This window comes from Mercenaria mercenaria, chromosome 9 (genome assembly GCF_021730395.1).
Source record: "Mercenaria mercenaria strain notata chromosome 9, MADL_Memer_1, whole genome shotgun sequence".
Classification (NCBI taxonomy): domain Eukaryota; kingdom Metazoa; phylum Mollusca; class Bivalvia; order Venerida; family Veneridae; genus Mercenaria; species Mercenaria mercenaria.
Window position 1 is genome coordinate 28,253,988 of NC_069369.1, and position 15,539 is coordinate 28,269,526.

Sequence of the window (15,539 nt, forward strand, 5' to 3'; positions counted from 1 at the left end):
ACCATGTGCAGAGTGCTTGAACTGGCTGTGTAGGTCAAAGGTCAACATCACAAATTGAGCTTAAAAGTCAAAACAGTCCCTTATATATCGTGTCTGGAGCATAACTTACTAACAATTCAAGATATTGACTTCAAACTTGGCATGTAGGTAGGTTAATGAGACAATGTGCAGAGAACATGAACCTGGTTCATTGTAGGTGAAATGTCAGGTCACAAATTGAGCTCAAAGGTTAAATCCGATTTTCATATTTAGCATCAGAAGCATAACTTATTAACCGCTCAAAAGACTGACTTCAAACTTATTATATAAGTAGGTGGTGATGTGAAGAGTGAGATGATGTGAAGAGTGCATGAACCAGTGGGGTAGGTCAAGATCAGGGTCACAGTCAAATCTGCCTGTCATAATTAATGTCCAAGTCATAACTTAAAAAAATGTTTAAGGTATTGACTTGAAACTTGGAATATAGGCAGATGGTGATGAGACAATGTGCAGACTGCAACAAACTACACTGCACCCCCCACCCCTCCACACACACACCATTTACGCCCTCCCCCACATTTTTTTTTCATTTAGTTTCTTGTCTTTTAATATCCTGTCACCACCACATACACACACACACACACACACACACACCCTGCTTCCCCCCTCCCCCAACCATTTCCCACTCTCACACCTCCCACCAATCTTTTTCTCTAAAGTTTTCTTCCATACACCTCTGATTTAACCCTTGGGCTCCGGGTACTGTGTTGTTTTTGAATTGTTTGGGTTAAGCACCATTTATCAAATGTTAAGAGTATTTCATTTATGTAATGGTGGGCAATAATAACCAGTGTTCCTTGAGTCTGTACCAATACAAATCTGTTCTCCAGAAGTAAATGCCAAGTACTTCTCATGATTCAGAGGTGGAGGAGGAGGATCTCAGACACAGTGTCTTCTATCAAATCATCTAGAAGAGCGTATGCCTTGACCTTGGGTCTAACTCACAACACGGGGGCTCTCCCCATTGGTTTTTTACGAGCCTGTTTGTGAAAACGAAGACATAGTTGTCCGAATAGCTGTTTGGTGTATGTGCATTAGTGCATAAGTGCTTGCGTCTGTCCATATTTTTTTATCCAGCCAATAGCTTTGACATGCATTGTTTATATTTGGCATGAATGTTTACCACAATGAGATGGAATGTCATGCGCAAACCCCAGTTTCCTATCTCAAGGGTCAAAGTCACACTTGGAGGTCAAAGGTCATGTCAGATCTTGTCTGGACCATAACTTTGACATGCATATAAAGGAGTCTTGTTTATATTTGGAATGAATGTTACCCTCCATGAGACAGAGTGTCATGCGCAAACCCAGGTTCCTATCTCAAAGGTCAAGGTCTTAATTAGTGGTCAAAGGTCATTTTAGAGCTAGTCCGGGCTTTAACTTTGATATATGGACTAATTTTGTTTTTAAATGGCAATAAATATGTTCATTTCTATGAGACGGAACATCACGCACAAACCCCGGCCAGGTCCCTATCTCAAATGTCAAGGTCAAACTTAGGGATCGAAGATCATTTTAGAGCTTGTCTGGGCTGTGACATTCCCATACATAAAGCAGTTTTATTTGTATATATTTTGGCTCAGTAAGATAAAGTCTAGGCCCCTATTTCAGAGATCAAGGTCACACTTCAGAGTCAAAGGTCATATAAGATCTTAGGCCATAACTTTGACATGCATTGATCAATCTTTTTTAGCTCATCTGATTTTTTGAAAAAAAATGATGAGTTATTGTCATCACTTGAGCGGTTGTCGGCGTCGGCGTCGGCGTTGCCTGGTTAAGTTTTATGTTTAGGTCAGCTTTTCTCCTAAACGATCAAAGCTATTGCTTTGAAACTTGAAATACTTGTTCACCATCATAAGCTGACCCTGTATAGCAAGAAACATAACTCCATCTTGCTTTTTGCAAGATTTATGGCCCCTTTTACACTTAGAAAATATCAGATTTCTTGGTTAAGTTTTATGTTTAGGTCAACTTTTCTCCTAAACTATCAAAGCTTTTGCTTTGAAACTTGGAATACTTGTTCACCATCATAAGCAGACCCTGTATATCAAGAATCATAACTCCATCTTGCTTTTTGCAAGAATTATTGCCCCTTTTGGACTTAGAAAATCAGTTTTCTTGGTTAAGTTTTATGTTTAGGTCAGCTTTTATCCTAAACTATCAAAGCTATTCCTTTAAAACTTGCAACACTTGTTCACCATCATAAGCTGACTCTGTACAGCAAGAAACATAACTCCATCCTGCTTTTTGCAAGATTTATGGCCCCTTTTGGACTTAGAAAATATCAGATTTTTTGGTTAAGTTTTATGTTTCGGTCAACTTTTTCTCTTAAACTATCAAAGCTATTGCTTTAAAACTTGCAACTCTTGTTCACCTTCATAAGCTGACCCTGTACAGCAAGCAACATAACTCCATCCTGCTTTTTGCAATAATTATTGCCCCTTTTGGACTTAGAAAAATCATTTTCTTGGTTGAATATTATGTTTAAGTCAACTTTTCTCATAAACTATCAAAGCTATTGCTTTAAAACTTGCAACAGTTTTTCACCATCATAAGTGGACACTGTACATCAAGAAACATAACTCTATCCTGCTTTTTGCAAGAGTGATGGCCCTTTTTAGACTTAGAAAATCATGGGTAGGACAATATTTCTATTATACAAAAAAAATCAGATGAGCGTCAGCACCCGCAAGGCGGTGCTCTTGTTATATCTGGCAGATCCCTTTTCTGTGGAGTTAAAAAAATTTATGCCCCCCAAAGGTGGGCATATTAAAATTGCACTGTCTGTCTGTCCGTGCTTGCGTGCATCCGTGTGTGAGTCCGGTAAATTCTTGTCTGGGCTGTAACTCTTCCATTCATAAAGGGATTTTGAAATAACTTGGCATAAATATTCACCATAATGAGACGACATGTCATGCACAAGACCCAGACCCCTAGCTCCAAGGTCAAGGTCACACTTACAGGTCAAAGGTTAACATGGTCTGTTTCGTGTCTGGTCCATAACTCTGCCAAATCCATGAAGAGATTTTGAGATAACTTGGCATAAATGTTTACCATAATAAGACGATGTGTCATGCACAAGACCCAGACCCCTAGCTCCAAGATCAAGGTCACACTTAGAAGTCCAAGGTTAACATTTTTGTTTCGTGTCCGGTCTATAACTCTGCCATTCATCAAGGGATTTTGAAATAACATGGCATAAATGTTCCTCATAATGAGACGACATGTCATGAGCAAGACCAAGACCCCTAGCTCCAAGCTCAAGGTCACACTTAGAGGTCAAAGGTTAACATGGTCTGTTTCTTGTCTGGTCCATAACTCTGCCATTGATGAAAGGATTTTGAAATTACTTGGCATAAATGTTCCCTATAATGAGATGAGGTGTCATTCGCAAGACCCAGACCCCTAGATCCAAGGTCAAGGTCACACTTAGAAGTCAAAAGTGTTTCTTGTCTGTTCCATAACTCTGCAATTTAGCAAGGGGTTTGAAAATAATTTGACACAAATGTTAACCATATTGAGAAGATATGTCACGCTTATGACACGGGCCTCTTAGGTCAAGGTCAAGGTCACAAAATGATATGTGATTTTTTTGCACATACAACTCTGCCATTCTTGGGCCTACTTTGGGGGTGTTTGTCACCAATAGTGACAGCTCTTGTTTTTAGCTCACCTGTCACATAGTGACAAGGTGAGCTTTTGTGATCACCCTTCGTCCGTCGTGTGTCTGTCCGTCCGTCAACAATTTCTTGTCTACACGATAGTGGTTTCATTTAAGATTTTATTTTAACCAAACTTGCACACAACTTGTATCACCATAAGATCTCGGTTCCTTCCTTGAACTGGCCAGATCCCATTATGGGTTCCAGAGTTATGGCCCCTGAAAGGGCCAAAATCAGCCATTTTGACCTTGTCTGCACAATAGCAGCTTTATTTATGATTTGATTTTTACCAAACTGGCACACAACTTGTATCACCATAAGATCTTGGTTCCTTTGTTGAACTGGCCAGATCAAATTATGGGTTCCAGAGTTTTGGCCCCTGAAAGGGCCAGAATTAGCTATTTTGACCTTGTCTGCACAATAGCAGCTTCATTTACGATTTGATTTAACCAAACTTGCACAGAACTTGTATCACTATAAGATCTTGGTTCCTTTCTTGAACTGGCTAGATTCCATTATGGGTTCCAGAGTTATGGCCCCTGAAAGGGCCAGAATTAGCTATTTTGACCTTGTCTGCACAATAGCAGCTTCATTTATGATTTGAATTTAATCAAACTTGCAGAAAACTTGTGTTGCCATAAGATCTCAGTTCCTTTGTTGAACCGGCCAGATCCCGTAATGGGTTCAAGAGTTATGGCCCCCTGAAAGGGCCAAAATTAGCTATTTTGACCTTGTCTGCACAATAGCAACTTCATTTATGATTTGATTTTAACCAAACTTGCACACAACTTGTATCTCCACAAGATCTTGGTTCCTTTCTTGAACTGGCCAGATTCCATCAAGGGTTCCAGAGTTATGGCCCCTTGAAGGTCCAAAATTGGCTATTTTGGCTTTTGCAGCCATATAGAAACTTCGTTTATGGTTTTATTTGATACAAACTTCCAAAATATCTTCAACAACTATAAATCTTGGATTCCATGACAAATCAGATCTAATTGTAGGTTCCAGAGTTATTTTATATCTGATTACCTCCCCTGATTGTAATCAAAATGGATTTATATCAGTAAGTACTTATAGGACTTATTTGAAATTTCATTATTGTCATTAGTTGGACTGAGCCAATCAGGGTAGATAACTATTAACTGATTTTATGTCAAATTACCTCCCTTTATTTCAAATTAAAATGGGTATATCTCCGTAACTAATGAAGATACTGATCTGAAATTTCATTTATGTCAACAGATTTATTTGGCAGATCCTTCTTTTGTTCACTTACAATAATTTTCTTTTTAATTACTTCCATTTTACGTTACTATAAATAGCTTATTTTGAGTAACTTTTTTATTATTGGCTGTAGGGAAAAACCGAGACCACTTTTCTGTGGTACAACATGGATGGTACCTCCAATTTTTAGGTGTATTTTGAAATATCTGTACCTTTTAAGATTTTTTTTCTTTTTGGTTAAATTTCTTCCCTTTGTTGTTCCTGTCCTTTGGACTTAGATATTTTTTCTGAGGACCTTCTTGTCCTCAAGTGCAATGATAACAGGTGAGAGATATAGGGCCATCATGGCCCTCTTGTTTATGATATGGAGACTACTTTTCTATGGTACAACATGGAAGATACCTCAGAATTTTAGGTGTATTTTGACATATCTCTGCCTGGTAAAGATTTTTTGTTGACTTAAAATTATTTTTTTTTGTGTGTGTGTGGATGATCATTTCTGTTAAATAACTTTTGTTTGGGTGAAGATATTGAAATGAAACTTGTTTGAATTGGCTGAAATGTTTGAGTCATTCAGTCGGTATTGAATTGCAACATTCTAATATTTTAACCATTTTGCTATTCCAAGTACCAGAGTCAAACTAAAATACAAAACACAATAGTTACTGCAAAACATTGAATCAAAACCACATTTTTGGGACACTATTTATATCAGTTATAACCTACGAAATAATGTGTGGCAAATATCCATACTTATAGAATTCGCCCAGTACTTTTATGAAAAGTAAGTCATTTAGTTTTAAAAATATATCACTCTTAAAATGCTAAATCGTAATACATGTATCATATTACTGAAATAATCAACAGTCAAGGTAGTTTTAACCAGGTGGAGGAAAAAGTCAATGTACTACTCCCCCAGGATAATTTAAACGATAGCATGTTTATATTCATGTATTATAGTGTGATTGTTATGGTTCTCATGCATCATTGAACTCAAAAAGGTTGTCAGTGATAGAAGTTAAGTGCATATATATACTGTAATGTTATACAAAAGCATTTTCTGTATTAATGAAACATTTTAATGAAGAAATATCATAATTATCAAACATTATTATAGTTTGAGTTATCGTGCAGGTTTGATACCTTATATGAGCCACACCATGAGTAAACCAACATAGTGCATTTGCGACCAGCATGGATCCAGACCAGCCTGCGCATCCACGCAGTCTGGTCAGGATCCATGCTGTTCGCTGACAGTGTCTCTAATTGCAGTAGGCTTTGAAAGCGAACAGCATGTATCCTGACCAGACTGTGCGGATGCGCAGGCTGGTCTGGATCCATGCTGGTCGCAAAGTCACTATGTTGGTTTTCCCCTGGCGCGGCTCATATAGAGAGCTAATGATGTGTACGCTCTGTTGCTAGATAAATCATAATTTATAGTGGAAACACACTGGGTAATTGATAACAGAGATTATAATTATCCGGATGATTTGAAAGCGAAAAGAGCTATTACATGTAAAACATTTTTGAAATTATTTTTTAAGCACATGTAAGAGATGAATCCTAGGATTACCAAAACATTTAAACTGATAGCAATTTATAAAAGATATTGATAAAAGATATTGAAAAAGATAACCCAGTAATATTTATTAAAGTAGATATTTTATGTAAATGATATAAAAAAGAAAAAACACCTAGATATATACTTTGGTATATTTTCATTTTTTGTGACTACTGATTTTGAGAATTTTTTACACATTTGTTGATATTAAATAGAGAGATTTTTTTAGAGATAGAAATTTTGAAAATGCACAGAATCACTAAATATTTGTCTTTTTTTTTTTTGCAATATCTAACTAATGAAAGCCTTTTTTAAATTAAAAACAACAACAACATTTGACTTGAATCTGGCCGCATGCAGCTTTAAACCTGTAATACAGACTGGTTATGAATGGATATAATACCTATTGTTTCTTATATAGTAATTCAAAAGTGATTTATGCTGTTCTTGTGCCTATGATACACAATATTGTCTTGTACCATTAGAAGATAATTATTTATTATTATGTATATGTCAATTGGAAGATAATTTAACAAATAAAATTATGATAAAAAGAAATTTTGAGGCAATTAAATGTAATTCATTAATGTGTTTGATTATACATGTACTTGTGATACAGCAGTCCTTCCAATTTTGTCATTGTCACAGGCTAATGGTTCTTGTTAATAATATTACAATAATAGATTGACAAAATTATCAACTAAAAGTTCTGTCTGTGAAAAAAGGGTCAATAAAGGTCATATTGTAATATATCAGACCAGATATGAATGAATGGTAGAGTACAGTTATGATATGCAAGCATTATCGCAAGAGTTTTTTTCCAGAACTGCTGAAAACTGTGTATTTCTGGTACATCTGGATTGAAGGAAGAGAATACTACAAAAAAGTTTATGCTTCAACCATTTTTAATGAGATAAAGTGTTTCCCCTATCCTTGTGTGTGTGTGTGGGGGGGGGGGGGTGGGGGTAGGCTGCCTTGCAAATATGATTACTCCCATGTATAATCACATGCAGTCTTGGCCCTGGCAATAAGTAAGTTTTATATTTGCATGACCATTACAAGTCAAATCTGAAAGGTGGTGGTGACATTCACTTAGAGGTCAAATAGAAAACATCATTAGCATCATTTAACTTACTGTGGAGCAAATTTTGCTATGGATTCTTTTGTAACAGCCCTTATAATTAAGTACCGGTATGTGTGATAAATGATCTAGATCTTCTTTAAAAAAAGATGTCAAATAACAGAAAATATATGTAATGTCATCTGTGTAGTATAGTATTTCCTTTTTTAGAGCTTTCAGCTGCAAACTGACTTTTGTTGGAGGGCAAAGGTTAAATTCAGCTGGGTATCAGATTAAAAACTGTAAATCTACCTAATATCCTCTATCACTTCTTGAGTGTAGAATCAAACCTTGACTTTTAAAAATGACGTCAGTGTCAAGCAATATGGTGAGATTAGTGCTTCAGTCAGAAAATTTTGAACGCTATCTGCTTGTTGTTATCTGGATGGCCCTGCTATTTGGAAGAAATGCAACAGTAACCACTCTGAGACTCCATCCATCCATCTGTCTGTCCATATCCGGACATTTTGTCTTGCTCGTTTGTCTGTCTTCTTGTCAAGGCTATATTCTTATAATATGAATTTATTTAAGGGATTTAAAGAACGAAAATTCTACCATGCTTACTTCTTTAGTTGGAAAAATGGGTATGTGATGGCATGTACATCGAGATCTGTCCATCATATTTTGTGTCCAGAGCATAACTTATTAACCATTTAAGGTATTGACCTTAAACTTGTCATAAAGGTTAGAGGTGATAAGTTGATGTGCAGAGTACATAACAAGGTGAGTAAATAAAAGGAGAAGACCACAAGTGGAGCTCAGATCCCTCATTATTGTGTGCAGAGCATAAAGTAATAAAGTATTCAAGACATTGGCATTAAACTAGGCATATTATGTAGGTGGTGTCATGACATATGAATCAGGTCAGTAGGTCAAAGTTGGTCACTAATGGAGCTCATAGGCCAAATTTTTGCATCAGATTTTATGTCTGGAGTATTATAAACTTAATAACCATTCACCATATTGACTTCAATCATGGCATATGAATAGGTGTTGATGAGGTGATAAGCAGAGCAAATGAACCAGGTTGAGAGGTCAAACACGGTTGCAGCAAGGTCAAATCTGCCCAACATATTTTGAGTCCAGAGCATAAGTTAATAACCATACAACTAAGGTATTGACTTCAAACTAGTGGTATGTAGGTAGGTAATGTTGAGACAATGTGCAGAGTGCATGAACTCGGGTCAGTAGGTCAAAGGCCAAGATTACAGATTGAGTTTAAATGTCAAATCTATCCTGTATTTTGTGTCCAGGGCACACCTTAAAGTTACCAGTATTTAAGGTATTAACTTTGAACTTGGAATATAGGTTGGTGCAGTTGAGAAGATTTGAGGAGTCTTTATTTATGATGTAAAAACAAACTTTTTGTACTTTTTGTTCCTACGTATTTCGTTACTGCCTCTGCACAAACGCCCCAACTCCCAACCACTGCCACATTGAAAAATTGTTTTGATTTGGCAGTGACTCGGAGCTCTTTGGAAATACTGATGCAGATGTTATGACACTTGACATAGTGATAGATGGCAAATAGAGAAAGTGCAAGATACAATACCTGCAAAATTTTCTCCCCTTTTATACTCCTGATGAAAGAAGAGGGGTATAGTCTGTGTTCTGCAGTTCTGTCTTGTCTGTTTGTAAACCCTTTATAATTAATTAGTAGTAAATAAAGTTCAGGTTTATTGTTGTCAAAATTCTTACAGATAATTGCCTGGGCCAGTACATGGCCCAGAATTTTTGGGGATGGTAGGTAAAAGGTCATGCGCTCAAATGACCTTGAGACTGAATACAGTTTCTGATTAATTTTGTGTGGTCACTAAAGCCAACAGCTCCTACATCATAGGATGATTGCCTGTTGTCAGTAGAATCAGCCCATGTGGAGTTTAAGGGTCAGTATGTTGGGAATGCTGCCCGTTTTAAGCTTCAATTGATGCTTGCTTGCAGCCAGTAGAATCATTGATCCCCTAATGTTCTGAGTAGGTCAGTAGTTAATAATGTTAAAGTTCAATGTCACTGTGACCTCGAGTCTAAAAACAGATTTTGACCAGTAAGTGGCAGATGCTATGGTCTGCAGCTGCCACACTACAGGATGATTGTCATTGCCGGAAAATGACTGGTGTTGTATTGGAAGTCATTTCATCAAAAGGTCAAGGTCACAATGGCATTTCATGGTGAAAATGATTTCCTGTGGATTGGATCTTAGATGGTTCTATGTCAGACTATTGGCTAGTTATTAGTGATCAGTTTATGACCCTTATTCTTTTGTTGGTCAAATCTTTAGTTCATAACTTATTGTCATAGTGTACCTGAGACTGAAAACTACACACCCAGTTTCCTCTGGGTGGATGGGATAGATTTGTTTTGTAAATAGCCCTCTATGTCAGTATGTTTATAGTGCATTTTGTTTGACCTGGCGGGGCGTGGTTTCGCGACGGTCCACTACATTATTGTGAAGGATATTTAGTACATGTAACCAATGTAACGTTGAATTTTAGTCATTGGTTACTGGAGATTACAGAATTAAACAGTTATATTGCTCAACCTATTTTGCTTGTTTTTTGAGATTACCGTTATTTGCATAAGTCAGAGATTAACTCCGCCCTACCAGGTCAAATAAAATGGACTATAGATAAAATCAGGTGGAGCTTGAAGTATTGATGGTTGGTAATATGAATAAGGGAACATACTTTATCTCAAATTATTATTGATTAATTTCCACTTTTTATACCTCATTTAAATTTTGATAACTTTGTTACTACTGAATTTTATTTTTAAAAAAAAAAACAACAGAATTACAGAGAAACTTTAAACTTGAGCAAATTTAATGATTTATTCCATATTTTTGTTCTTCCAGCCCTATGATTGAGATGACTATTCCATCAAGCCTGGACCCTACTCTGGCCCCACCCGGACACCATGTGGTGTTGCTGTTTACACAGTATACACCATACAATCTGGCAGACGGACAGACGTGGGATGAGAAAAATAAGAATGCATATGCAGACACAGGTTAGTACATATATATGCCTGCACAAAATTTGGATGGTGAATAAATTTAAGGTGATAGATAAAGTGATAGTCATTCAGTCTGTAAGTGCTTCAGGTTCAAGCCTTTCTAGATGTTGTGAAATCATTTGATTTATTGGCATAAGTTTCATGGTTTCATTCAGTCTGCATTTAAATTCCATGGTTACATTTAATATGTTTAGAACTGCGTTGTTTTAGTCAGAAAGGCTAATTTGATGGGGCATCATTTTGGTTGATTATGTATTAAAAAATAACTAGAAATACATTCTGCATGCCCACGGGCAGGATGTCAAGCCTGCCAGTACCTTTGGCCTCTAACCTTAGACCTAGGGACCTGGTTCTCACACATGACACTGTCTCATAATGGTGAACATTCATGCCAAATTATATCAAAATCCCACCATGCATGAAGAAGAAATGCTCTGGAAAAACTTCAGTTTGACCTCCAACTATGACCTTGACCTTTGAGATAGGAACATGGGGTTTGCCCATAACACTCCTTTTCATTTAGGTAAACATTCGTGCCAAATACAAATAAGATTGGTCCATGCATGTCAAAGTTATGGTCCAGACAAAATCGGATGGACACACGCACGGACATACACTGACCTGCCAAAAGTGACAGCTATATCAAGCTCATGGCAAGCGGGCTCGACAAAAATGTGGAATTGTATTTGTTTATTGGGGTTGACTTTTGGATAAACACAACTTCAAAATCTACAGATACTAATCTTCCATGAAATACAAAGATATTATGCAGTATTCTTTACAATTACATTTTGCTCTTATTGTATTGCTGAAGATTGTTTAAGCTATAAATTAAATGTAAATTAGCATAAGTCATTACGAAGTCTTAACGTGTTTACTTCGATTTTGAAATAAAAATCTGTAATGAGCCTTTTCAAGTTGTGATTTTGTTCTTTAGTTCAGTTTTCATATCATTTTTTTTTCACAAATTTTGAGTAGCTGCTATCTACTGTGTTTCCATATAGTATAATTTGAGATAAAAAAAATATCTCTTACTTGAATACACAAAGACCATTAAAACCTGCCAGCTTAGCTCAGTAGGGAGAGTGCAGGTCTAAGGATCACGGAGTGTTAGTCAGATCCCCCAGTTGGGCATATGTTCTCAATGATGATTTGATAAAATTCATTGTGCCTTAAATCATTTTGTCATCTCCACCTCGGATTAATGTGGGGAAGTTGACAGTTACTTGCTGAGAACAGGTTTGTACTAGTACAGAGAATCCAGGAACACTGATTAGGTTAACTACCTGCCATTACATAACTGAAATACTGTTGAAATATGGTGTTAAACACAAAACAAACAAACAAGACAAAAACTGTTATTATTGTTTGACAGTCTGTTTTATATGTATATTATAAGTATATTTATATAATGATTTTACGGTATTTGGCATCTTTTTCAGTATTTGACTGTATAGAACAATATGCTCCAGGCTTCACAGATAGTGTTGTTGGCAGGGATATTCTTACACCTCCAGATCTGGAAGCAGTGTTTGGGCTTACAGGAGGGGTATGTATATATCACCATTGTTTTTAATCTAAATTGAAAATTAGCATTATGTAATGACCAATTAAAATCAAGGTACACCTTCAATATACTATTGCAATTGAGTAGGTCAGTTAAGGAAAAACGGGCATGTTTGTATATATGCATCTGTTTAAGAGGACCGTTTGTGTTGTAGATAAGGGTTACAAGTGGAAACATTTTTTGAAAATTGTTGAGATAATTCCTTACTTTTAAAAAAGGATATCCCCCTCTCTCAGTCTTTCTCTTCAAACTTTTTTTAACCCATTTCAATCTCTCTTTTGCTCACTCTCTTTCTTTAAATGTTCCTCCCTCTTCTGCAAACTTCACTGGGTCTTTCTTCAATCTCTCATATTTCTTTTACCCTTTCTTGTCCATTCAGTCTGAGTCTGTCTGTATGCCTTAATTCCTCCCTGACATTCTTTTCTGGTCTACTTTTGGCTTATTCACTACAAGTTTCAAAGATCAGACATGCTGGAGTAAGGTTATCTGCCTGTTCCTGTTTCAGATGTAATACTTCATATATACTATTCAAGCAATTAAAACATTAGCCTGCTAAATTTCTAAAATGGACTGGTCCATCATTCGATTTGGGCAATACCATTTATTAGTCAAAGGGGGTGTTCACTGAAAATCTTCTGACTGAATAGTGAACAGTGCAGACCATGATCAGACTGCACGGATGTGTAGGCTGATCTTTGTCTGCACTGATTGCAAAGGCAAGATCAGTTGCCACCAGCAGGCTAAAGATTAAATAAATAAAAAGATTTGTATTTGCCTGTTGTTGATGTGTTTCAGAATATTTTCCATGGAGCCATGTCTCTGGACCAACTATACATGAGTAGACCAACTACAGTACTCAGCAATTACAGATCACCTCTGTCGCGGCTGTACCTGTGTGGAAGTGGAGCTCATCCTGGTAACTCCTTCCTACTTGATTCAAGATTAATTTATATTGAAGGCTTTTTATTACTAAATTATTATATAAAGACAAACCAATACTGAAGGTTTTGGATAACTAAATAATAGTAACATTGAATTCATAATAAAGGTCTTTTGTGACTAAATTGTTATAATTTGAAAGTTTTGGATGACAAAATTGTTATAAAAGATATAATATTTGTATTGAAGGCTGTGGATGACAAAGTTGTAAGGGGGGCTATACGGGTTTCAGGTTGTCTGTCTGTCCATCCGTCTGTCCGTCCATAGACACAATCTTGTGCGCACCAACTCTCCTCATCCCCTTGACACAATTTAATGAAACTTCACACAAGTGTTTGGTAACAACTGTAGTTGTGCATGGTGCATGTTAGGTTCTTTCAGAAAAAGAAATTGCAGAGTTACGGGACTTGGATTTTTGTTACTATACTGTATACATACAGTCTACATAATTTTATGCAATCTTGTGCGCACCAACTCTCCTCATCCCCTTGACACAATTTAATGAAACTTCACAAAAGTGATCAGTAACAACAGTAGTTGTGCATGACGCATGTTAGGTTCTTTCAGAAAACATTTTTGCAGAGTTATGGGACTTTGTTTTTTGTTACTATGCTATATACATAGACACAATCTTGTGTGCACCAACTGTCCTCATCCCCTTGACACAATTTAATGAAACTTCACAAAAGTGATCAGTAACAACAGTAGTTGTGCATGATGCATGTTAGGTTCTTTCAGAAATTTTTTTGCACAGTTATGGGACTTTGTTTTTTGTTACTTTACTGTATACGTAGACAATCTTGTGCGCACCAACTCTCCTCATCCCCTCAACACAATTTTTTGAAACTTCACACAAGTGATCAGTAACAACAGTATTTGTGCATGATGCACGTTAGGTTCTTTCAGAAAAAAAATTTGCAGAGTTACGGGACTTTGATTTTTGTTACTATACTGTATACATGTACATACAGTCTGCATATGCAATCTTGTGCGCGCATAATCTCCTGAACCCATGCACACAATTTAATGAAACTTAACACAAGTGATCAGTAGTAACCCTAGTTGTGCATGGTCATGTTAGGTTCTTTCAGAAAAAAATTCTGCACAGTTATGGGACTTTGTTTTTTGTTAATATACTGTATACAAACAGTCTGCATATGCAATCTTGTGCGCATTAGGTCCTTTCAGATAAATATACTGCAGAGTTATGGGACTTTGTTTTTTGTTACTATACTATATACATAGAGTCTTTATACTTACAGTCCACATAATTATGCAGTCTAGTGTGCATCAAATTGCAATGTACTGTGTCAGTGCGTGCGGGGGGTACATTCATCACCTTCAGTGATAGCCTGATAGGTCTAGTTTTAACTTGATTATGATGAAACCTTTAAGCATATTTGAATCACGATTTACCTTAATATTTTGATTTTATATTAGCTTAAGTTATAAAGATTTATTGGCTCCACTTTGAAGGTCATTGACCTTTTCAAGTTATTTGTGTAACCCACAATATACTGCTGTATTTGGTGAATAATTATCTTTCTGACAAGATATTTCAGAGTTAATCATAGCAGTGGTAACTTGTGTTTGACCTTGAAATTCTGTAAGTACATTGTACTTAAAAATGTCTGTGATATGTTTTAAGGCGGAGGTGTGATGGGATCAGCCGGAAGACTGGCTGCTCAGACAGTGATAGAAGATCGCAAGCGCTTAAACCTCTAGATGTACCATACATTCGGTTATATTTGTGAGAGTTTAATTTTCAGCTAAAATTAGCAAATTAAAAACACATGTGAATATGAACCAACATTTAGGCAGTTATTTACTGCTCATAGACATGGTTGCATTTTCTTAACAATGCAGATAATGATGCTGACTATTACTTAGTCAAAAACGGTGAAGTCATTTCCGGTGGACTAATTTTCATGTATTGCTGAAAAAAATCACAAAATTAAATTCCAACAACAAAATAAATTCTCATTGACTGGTATTTATCTTCTGTAGAAATCCATGAATTTATATTGCAACAAAGAAGCCATTTTGACCAAACCCACGAAATTTGATACAAATGACATGAAATGAGCCATGCCATGATAAAACCAACATAGTGCATTTGTGACCAGCATGGATCCAGACCAGCCTGCACATCCATGCAGTCTGGTCAGGATCCTACTGTTCACTTTCAAAGCCTATTGCAATTAGAGAAACTGTTAGCGAACAGCATGGATCCTGACCAGACTGCACGGGTCTTGATCCATGCTGGTCGCATGTTGGTTTTCTCATGGCATGGCTCAAATGATTTCACTGTAAACATTATGCAAAGTTTCCAAATTTTCACATAGCAACTTCAAAAAAACTGTATCCCTGGAAGTCATTTTTGCAAGTTATAACTCAGTGACTTTACTTGTGCTTT

General features: G+C 36.4%; 1 protein-coding gene across 2 annotated transcripts in view; it reads left to right on the forward strand.

Moving 5' to 3' along the window:
- Window positions 1–15,223, forward strand: part of LOC123546794 (pyridine nucleotide-disulfide oxidoreductase domain-containing protein 2-like) — a 61,755-nt gene extending 46,532 nt beyond the window's left edge. Inside the window, exons 14-17 of one of the 2 annotated variants that reach the window (XM_053551104.1) lie at window positions 10,457–10,611; window positions 12,060–12,166; window positions 12,980–13,100; window positions 14,772–15,223. In XM_053551104.1, the coding sequence (XP_053407079.1) occupies window positions 10,457–10,611; window positions 12,060–12,166; window positions 12,980–13,100; window positions 14,772–14,848 (460 nt within the window). In that variant the 3' untranslated portion in view covers window positions 14,849–15,223. The remainder of the gene's footprint in view (window positions 1–10,456; window positions 10,612–12,059; window positions 12,167–12,979; window positions 13,101–14,771) is intronic. The other variant, XM_053551105.1, reaches the window with a different exon arrangement.
- Window positions 15,224–15,539: the final 316 nt, after the last annotated feature.